At 52.4% G+C, this 9,386-nt stretch overlaps 1 protein-coding gene across 2 annotated transcripts; it reads right to left on the bottom strand.

The window, feature by feature from the left end:
* Positions 1–7,031: 7,031 nt before the first annotated feature.
* On the bottom strand, positions 7,032–8,833 carry HELT (helt bHLH transcription factor). 2 transcript variants are annotated; one of them, XM_054720335.1, is made up of 4 exons: positions 8,807–8,833; positions 8,259–8,363; positions 7,936–8,032; positions 7,032–7,528 (listed from the first exon to the last, which is right to left on the bottom strand). In XM_054720335.1, the coding sequence occupies exons 1-4, from the start codon at positions 8,831–8,833 to the stop codon at positions 7,032–7,034; spliced, it is 726 nt and encodes a 241-aa protein (XP_054576310.1). The 2 variants fall into 2 exon arrangements, with proteins under 2 accessions (XP_054576310.1, XP_054576309.1); XM_054720334.1 differs by having other exon boundaries at positions 7,032–7,531.
* Between the last annotated feature and the right edge of the window lie 553 nt (positions 8,834–9,386).

Genomic DNA, 9,386 nt, shown 5'->3' on the forward strand with positions numbered 1-9,386 from the left:
GTGGTGAATCAAGGAGTGACAGATTGAGTCTACCTGGAGTGAGGATAGATCTGGAAACAAGACCACAGTGGTTTCCTTTCCATTGCAATGGGATGGCTTTGCCTCGATTAAGGGCCCCAAAAGAATCCTTCAGGATAACTGGAGCCTATCCTATAACACAGAGAAAAAAGCTGGAGATTAGGGTGAGACGGGGCAGGTAGAGAAAGAAGGAGAGAAGGTGAGGAAACATTTAGGTTTTGATGTATTTATTTGGGAAGGAAGAGTTTGTCTAATAACTTTCTCTCCTGTTAGCTCCAGGGTGACTGGGAGACCCTACAGAGGGTTTTTAAGAAGCTAACATGTCGATAGCAGTGGCTACCTTTCCTCCCCAGAATCCAGGTCAGCGCGTAAGGTCAGCCAAGTCCTCCTTTATGACGATGAGGTTTATCAGGTCCTGTCAAAGCATGGCCAGAAGTCAGATGGAAAAATAGACCACAAATCCTTTTTGGAAAGGAGCTTGCAAACCACAGCCCACACCTGATGCCCCAAACCTCCACCAGGTGCAAACAGAAATCCGTCATGCTAGTACATCCTCTTTACCTCAATCACTTGGTTATTCCCTACAGGCCTGCCCTCATAGAAAGTCATTTGATGCTTTCTGGGCATTACTGTTTCCTAAATTCCATTATCCAACCCAAAGCACGTTCAGCTTCCGGTGTCTCTTCCTGTCACACATAATTGGAAGGCTTTGGCAATGTGGTCTCACTGGTAAGTGTTCTTCTTATACCAAGGAACCGGGTATAAAATCCTACTTCCAGTAGTTTTTAGAGATTACCTTTCTACTTCCAATTATAGTTTAAGAAATTCTTAGCTCACCTTCTTCCTTCTAGAATCCATGATACAGCGATGACATGCCTTCCCCTGCAGCCTCTCCTCACCACATATATTTGGGCCATCATCAGACTAGGGTTCAGGTTCAGAATAATTATTATTCAGTTCTAATTTGACAGTTCTAGGGCTTCCAGAAATATGGTAGTCAGAACGTTTCGTTATAGTCATAAAGCTTTAAGTCAGGGGTCCTCAAACTTTTTAAACAGGGGGCCAGTTCACTGTCCCTCAGATCGTTGGAGGGCCAGGCTATAGTTTAAAAAAAACTATGAACAAATTCCTATGCACACTGCACATATCTTATTTTGAAGTAAAAAAAACAAAACGGCAAAAACACCCGCATGTGGCCCGCGGACTGTAGTTTGAGGACGCCTGCTTTAAGTACTATATTTTATGGACTCTTGCTCTTAAGCTACACATAATAAATGAGGCTAGTTGGGAATAGAGAGAGCGAAAGGTGCCCAGGTGCCCATTTCTCTTGAGGTCCTTTCACCTGGCACCCTCTCTCTATAGCTCAGCCCAGAGTTCCTGCTCCAAGTTCCCACCACCCTCTTCTATGGTTTGGGTAACTTTCCTGCTGTCTCCCCCGATCCCATAACACTGTCTGCTGCCTCCCTAATGCTCTGCTTCAGCTCTTCCTACTGGGGAGAGGCTTAGTCCAAGTTTATAATGGGACAGATTTGCACACCTTCATAATGACTGCTGCCTGTCTTCCAAGTGAGCTAGAAATAGTAGGGCCCCTCCAGCTCTAACCCAGCAGTTTTTTTCTGTGGGCGGCCCTTTCCTTGGCCCCAGTTTGTCCATCATGTGCTCACATGTGTACACTGGCAGGCATCCTGTGCACACACACGTGTAGGCAGCCCTGGACCTGTGCCACCTGATGCATGCAGGCAAATGCCTGTGTCTTCCTCCCAGCTGCACACATGTAGGCACCCAGGTCCTGGGGTTTTAGGGTATTCAATAAATAAAGTCATTTTTTCTCCTGTCAGGGCTTAGAATCGTTAGAGATGTAGGTATCAGGTGGAGATAAAAATGTCTATTTTGCGACTGATTGGGGTCTGTGACTTCATTCTGCAGAGAGAGTGAGATTGCAGCATTGCATGTCGGATTAAACTCAATCTTAAAAAGCACAGGAAGCTGGAAATCTCCCCAGCAGCCCAGAGGGAACTCGTGCTTGCTTCCTGTGGGCAGGTTCACACCCAGAGAGGAAGGGGCAGAGGTGAGCATGCCTGGGTCTGCCTTCTAAACACCCCAATCAGGTAGCTGAGGAATAGAGGAGGGCTGCTGAGAGATGCTAAGAATTATTGCTGTAGTGATCTCTGTCCACATGGGACACATACATTTACATGGATAAATCCCTACACCAGGCCCCAGGTACATGGGGGATCAGATGTCTGGAGCCGAGCAATCAGAAAATGAGTTAGAATCAGAGCTGAAGGCCAAGTGGAAAGGGAGTGAGACTTAGGGGACAGGCTCCGGAGCTGGATGTCTGCAGCTGAGTTTCACCCTCACCAAGGCTTGGGTCTGGAGCCTGGAGTGGAGCAGCCAGCTGATGAATGGAATAGATAAAAAGGACCCGAGTGGGGGGAAATTGGGAGAAAGCTGAGAAGAGCATGAAGCTGCCATAGGAAGTATCATTAGTAAATATTGAATTAGTTTCTTTACTTCATCCTATATAATAAAAGCCTAATATGCTAAGTGTCTGGTCGTCTGGTCGGTCGTTCAATCAATCAAAGCATAATATGCTAATGATATGCTAAGGCAGTTCAACTGCTCGCTATGACATGCACTGACCACCAGGGGGACAGACACTCCAACTGGTAGATTACCTTGCTGCTGGGGTCTGGCCAATCAGGACTGAGCAAGATGGGCCAGACACATCCTGGAGCCCTCCCGCAGTCCCTCCCCAGCTGGCCAACCTCCCGCGCCCCCAATCGTGCACCAATGGGGTCCCTTGGCCCTGCTTGCACCCTCTCGCAATCCGGGCTGAGGGACCCCCCCCCAAACCCCCCAAGTGCACGAATTTCGTGCACTGGGCCTCTAGTATTTCAATAAAGAATTTGCGATGGTCAAGATTTGTGTGTGAATAGGCATTGGAATATGTACCCGGAGAGAGAATGTAGGAGTGCAGGTGTGTGAGCTATTGCCAGATAACATGAGGCCATGTTCCTGTATGAGAAAGAGTGGAGAAATAGCCTTCCACAGTAACAGAGGGCTCTGACTGCCAGCCATCACTTGGAGGATGAATTGAGCAGGGGGATGAAGTTAGAGTTCCCAAGCCCCACTTGCCCTGTTCCAGAACAAGCCTTGGGGTGTAAGAACAAGCCCTGAGGTTTAAAATTTTTTCATGATTTGCCTTCGAATTTTTTTTTTTTTTTTTTTTAGTTTGAGGTGGCTCCAAGGATCTGACTCTTTGGGAGAAGGGAGGAAGAATAGATAATTATAATAGCTAACATGTATTGAACATTCACTGTGGCTTAAGCACTGTCTAGAGTGCTTTGAATGTACCAGTTCACTTAATCCTCGTAGCAACCCTATCATGTATATGTGCTTCTAATAGCTCCATTTTATAGATGTTGAAACAGACGTGAAGAGGCTCAGCAATTTGCCTAATGGCACACAGCTAGTACACAGCAGAGCTGGTACAAATCCAGGCATTCTGGCTACAGAAGCCACAGTCTGAACAACTAGGGTGGCAGAAAAGAGAGTAGAATCAGCCCAGTCTTGGATCTTTCCCATGTGAAAGGGTCAGAGCCCCCATTAGGCTAGTTCTGAATTCACATCCTGCAGTTGGGGTCTACATTTCGGTGGGCCTGCACCTTAATTGTGCAGGCCAAGCATCATCTCCTGCTCAGAACACAGGTGGACGCTGCAGAGAGAAGCAGGGTCACTGCTCCCTCCGACAACTCCTCAAAATGTGCAGACTATTCAACAGACGACTAGGTGGCTGCACGAGTACTTTCTAGTCTCTGCTGAAGTGGGGAGGGGACAGAGGCCAGAAACAAGAGGTCTAGGGGAGATGTGGGATTCTAAGAAGGCCAGCACCATTGGGCACTTTATTCAGCCGTTCCACAGGTATATTTATCGGGCTCCTAACTGCACGCCCCTTATCGCCTTCCCTTTCTTGGTGTGTTACTCTGCGCAGACACCCATCCCCAGGTTTCTGGGAATCCACACTTGTGGGGAGTCAGGTAGGCACTTACACAGCTGCTCCTCCACCTTCCTTGCCTGGCATCTCGCAGCCTAGACAGGAGGCCCCACGATATGCGTGCTGTTTGTTCAATACGCTTGGAAGCACAAGTGAGCTCTGTATTACCGCCCTTTCGGCCCGAGGCTGGAGTGCCTGGAAGGCCTCCTTCTCGCCCTGCAGAGCCACAGGACACACCCAGAGCACAGCCACCAGCTTTGTTCCTCAAGCCCCTGGAGAAAACCTTTGATTTCATGGCATGATTATTTTTCTTCTTGCCCACTCAAGGATGAAGCCCAAGAAACAAGAGGTTGCCCCTTTCAGAGGCATCACAATGGCTCACCTCCAGCCAAACCCACTGTTTTTTGTTATTTCTGGGTTTGGTTGAGCCTCTCTTGGAAACCATTACTATACAACTTACTTAAAAGAAAGAGTGGAGGGATTGGGCCTGAGAGACTCAGACGGAGGGGGGAGGAGCTGGGGGGCTTGGGACAGCAGGGCTGGAAGTAATGAGTTGTCCGAGAAAGTACAGGAAGGACACATTCAAGTTTCTCTCCGATTTGAATCAAGGCCATTTTGTAGTGACATTTTTAACCTTTTGCAAAGTAAAAGTACTCCACGTTTGACTTTTAGGCAAGCCTGGAGAATTGGAACTTTGGATGGAGGTTTCAGAAAAGGACAACACACACACACACACACACACACACACACACACACACACACAGGAAGGGGGAAGGAAGGGGAGGGAGACTTTTATCCTAAGGTCATTGTAAATCCAAAGCAGGGTTTTATCCTCCACAGTTAAATAAGAAAGAAAAAAATCAAGAATACCAACATTCGAGGTACAAAGACTGTCATGGGCCAGTGGAAGTTTGCAGAATTATATGTAAATGACCCGAGTTTCTTACTGTGGTGGCCCTGTGCATTTCCAGAGCTAATCCCACAGAGAAAATCTACTTAGCAAAAGAAAGTTTTGTCTAATTTGGTTAACAGTTGAGAAGTGACAAAAATGCTGCATATATTAATAATTTATATTTCCAGGGTAACACTATATCTGTAATGCTTCACTGCCAGGGGAATTCAGATGGGCTTAATGCTCAGAGGAGAAAAGCCTGAAAGGCCTTCCTGGGATTCTGTACCCCGCGCTGACGAAAATGGGTGTAAGACATGTGTTCCGATAATAGGCGCCATGCATGCTCCCACATTGCTTGATCTGTTTCCGTCCCATATTGCTCAGTGTATATTTGTTATCCAGAAGGCCTCCTGGCCTTACACTCACTTTCATGCTCCGACTGTATCAGTTCATAAGGGAAGAGAGATTTGTTTGCACATCACAGTTTTTAGATAAGTACTGCAGCAACATGGAGTGCATGTAAGGACAAGAACCACTTACAAGACCTTTTCTAAAGTTTATCATTTCCCCTCCCCCCCCCCCAACAAAACACACACAGACACACTTAAGTTTCAGTTTATGGGCAATGGAATGTAATGAGGCGATTTGTTTTGTCCTGTCTCTGTATAATCAAGTTTGATGGTTTACAAATTGCAGGTCATCCTATTCCATGACCTCAGTAAACAGCGCAGGTCAGAGCTCCCTTGAGCCCTGTCCACAGAAACGGAATAAGCTAATTGTCCTCCAGCTAATCTGGGAGAAGACAGACCATCACAGTTGAGCTAAATGGCCCCTGGAAACAGGGAAACCTGCTACATAATTTCGAATTCTTTATGTAATTGGCATCAAAGCTAGCAGGAACAAAAAGAAAAGATGGAACAAAGAAAAGGATCAATAAAGGGAAACATTTAAATCCCCACAAACACAACTTTAGCTGATTGGGCACCTGATTGAATTCTGTCTGTTTACATAAAACCACAGCCAGGCTTACTCTGCTTGGCTTAGGAAAACGTGATCTCAGCTCGCCATTTTAAATGTATCCCGTTTTGTGGGTAAGGTGCAGATCCAACTGGAATTGAACATCATAATCCCTTAAAGGTACTAACCAAGTCTCCCCTAGCCGGTCTAGTCCCAAACTTTCCTGTGTTCTGGTGGAGCAGGAAGGTTAAATACCCTCTCCTTTCCCACCCCCCGGAGGGGGAAGAGGGGAAACCTTTCTTACAGGCCTGAGAACCTGAACCCCAAGCCAGTGGCCCAGAGTGGGGATCTGCATGGTGGGGTGTGCAGAGGAAACTCAGTCCCCGGGGAGCTCATCTCCCAGCCCAGCCGTGCTGGCCTCTCACCCTGATGCCCAGCTCCCTGGAAGCGAGCCCTCTGTGCGTAAAAGGCAATGCCAGCGTCCCTAAACCCTCCGGAAAAGAGGTTAAAACAACGAAACAAAATCTTCCTTGGATGTTGTTTTTAAGCCATACCTCAGAAGTTATGTATTTAGAGAGACTTGTTAAGGCTGTAAATTTCGTCGCCCATTCAGCGGGCCTGAGTGTCACCACTCTCCAGACCAGCGGGTGCCTACATCCCCGGGCCTTGTGGGGTAGGAAGGGCGGCCAGGCTGAGCTGGGGCAAGTCCGCCAAAGCCAGTTTGGGGAGAGTCCTTGGACTTGCATTATCTGAGAGCCAATAGCCCTGTTACTTGTGTCTGCCCTTCTCCTAAGCAAATGCCCAAGATACATGTGTGGTGGGAGCGGGTCTGCAGCCTCAGGGGAGCCGCAAAATCCAGTCCCCAAATGACACCTCCATTTAGCCCCCCCCCCAAGCTCCCCAAATCACTGAGGGCCATCACCTTGGCCCCTGTGAGTCCCTGGCCCTGGGCACCTCCGAGGGATGGATTGTGGAGGAGCAGAAGGTAAAGAAATCCATCTCTGTGGGTCTTTAACAGAAAACATTTATTGCCGGGGAGATCCTTCAGGAGACTTGACTTGCTCTTGGCCTTCCCCATCCCGCTGTTGGTTGGCACACTATATACATCTGTACAATACGCAGCATCTCCTGCGCAGCGCAGCGCCCAGAGAAAGCGGCGGGCGGGTGTCAGAGAACTTGGGGGTGCTGGGGCGGGTGCAGGTTGAGGCCGTTGGGGTGGGCATGGCCGATCAGGTTGAGGTAGTGCCGGTCCAGGCCCTGCACCGGCGCCAGGAAGGGGCTGTGCTGCTGCGTGGGGCTGGGGAGCGCCACGGGCGCGCTGGGCAGGTAGGGCAGCCCCGGGCTGCGGGCCGCGCCGTGCGGCCAGGGGAAGGGCCCGGGGGCTGCACCCTGCGGGAACACGGGGGCCTCCCCGGGGCTGTGGCCCCCGAACTCGGGCCCCGCCGGGTGCAGCTGATAGGAGCAGTCCGGCTCCGAGAGTGACCCCAGCGGCGGGAAGGCGGGCTCGGCGCCCAGGCGGGCCTTGGACTGCAGGAAGGCGAGGATGCGCGCGTACTTGGTGTCCTTGGTCTCCATGCGCTCCACGGTGGTGAGGTAGTGCACCAGGTTCTTCATGCACTCGTGGTAGCCGTAGTGAAAGTAGTTGGCAAACTCGGCTAACAGTTCTGCTGGAGGGGCGGGGAGATCAGAGACAGGAAAGAAACGGAGCGGCCCCTTCCCTGCCGGGAGCCCCGGGCGGGGGCCAGGCACCTCCCGCCACACTCTCTGGCCAGAGTTCCCATTGGAGGGCCTCCTCCCCTCTCCCCAGTCTGGAGAAGGGGAAAGAACCAGCCGGAGGCCTGCTTTCTGGTCAGAGGCTGACTGCCCCTCCCCACCTGAGAGGAGGCAACGGAGCCAAACTGCCCAGAAACGCCCTCAGCCCTGTCCGCTAGCTTTTGCAGGACCCGCCGCACCCGCTCCGCAGCGCCCCGAGAGGAGACCGCTCCTGCGCGCCTCTTGCTCCTACCGCCACCCCCAGGTCTGCGTGGCGCACGCTCCCTGCCAGGTTTCGCTTTGCCCAGCCCGTGCCCACCTTTCTCCCTTCCCCGGGGAAAGTCCGCCGAGTGCAGCGCCCTCAGGTACTGGACGGTCATCTCGAGGATCTCCGCCTTCTCCAGCTTCCCGGAAGTCTGCAGCGGGAGAAGGTCCTCACCGCGAGCCGGGCAGCCAGCCCCGCGGGACGGTGCGCGGCTCTATCCGGAGAGGACTGGGAGCGCGCTGCTGTGCGCGGCGCTCAGGCCAGGGAAGGAGGCCCCCGTACAGGCCCTCTCTGTCCCCGCACCCCGGCGTCCAGGTCGCGGGTGGCAGCAGAGGGTCCCCGGCATCTAGTACCCTGTTCTCAGTGCCATACGTTACCTGCTTCGCCAGGGCCATGGGCACCGTCTTGCCCAGCTCATTCAAACAGCGGTTAATCCGGTCCCTCCTCCGCTTTTCTATCACTTTGTGGGAAACGCGGGTTCTCTGCGAACAGAAGTCTGTGAATTTCCGATGGCTTTACCCAGGGAGTGGAAATCCCCATGGAAATCCGCCTGCCCACCGTCTCCCCAGCTCCCATTGCTGCCCAGGAGCTCGCCCCGGAGGGGTCCCTGCCTCTCCACACGTGGATAAAACGAGCTCTGCCCTCCTTCACCTGTGTTGGCGCGCTCCCGTCCAGCCTCCCTACTGGCTGGGCTCCACCCCGAGCTGGGGGCCGAGGCTGTGGGGAGGTGGCCACTAGGCCTGGGCTCCTCCCGGGTTCAGGAGTCTCCTCCCTCCATCCTCATCCCCTTCCCAAACCACTCAGAATCCCTCTACAGGAGAAGTCACGCGTGGTCACGTCCCTGCCCTCTGCCCAGCCAGGTGGCCGCTGGGGAGTCGGTGCCCCGCCATCAGAGCGCAGGAGCCGTCCAGCCTCAGCAACTCACTCTGCGTTCCTTGAGCTTGTCTGACATCCTGGTGAGAGCGCGCCTGCGGAGAGGCGGGGGCGCGGCACCGGCCACTCTCCGCCTCGTGCGCCTCTTTCGGGGTCCCAGGTAGACTGCCGCCTCCCAGCTCCGAGGGGCTGCCTTATAAAGTGGTCATCCAGGGCTCCAAGTGCATTCACGAGTTGAATTATTCCATAGGATTAGGGAACTGCGTTGGAGGGATGCATGCATTCAAGATCAGTTTTAAAGAAGTTAAGAAAAAAAAATTTTAGCAGCCGAGGGGGGCGAGCTGGGGGTAGATCAGCTTTGTTAATCCACGTGGCCCTTCAAAGGACACGTGATTGGCGGGGAATAACATTTGCATGGCAACAGCCGCGGCTGGAAAAGGAGGCGGTAACTGGGGCCGGTGTCGAGCGAGCGCCGGTCGCCACAGGCGCAGAGCGCAGGGGCGCAGCGGCCGCGGACACCAGGGGGTGAGGACCCTCACAAAACAGCGTCGCCTCCTTTAGTCCCACCGCCGAGTCTCACACGATTGCCTGTTTACAAATCCCAGCAAGGGCGCAGTCCCCGCGCCCAGTGC

The sequence above is a fragment of the Eptesicus fuscus genome, chromosome 8 (assembly GCF_027574615.1).
Source record: "Eptesicus fuscus isolate TK198812 chromosome 8, DD_ASM_mEF_20220401, whole genome shotgun sequence".
Taxonomy (NCBI): domain Eukaryota; kingdom Metazoa; phylum Chordata; class Mammalia; order Chiroptera; family Vespertilionidae; genus Eptesicus; species Eptesicus fuscus.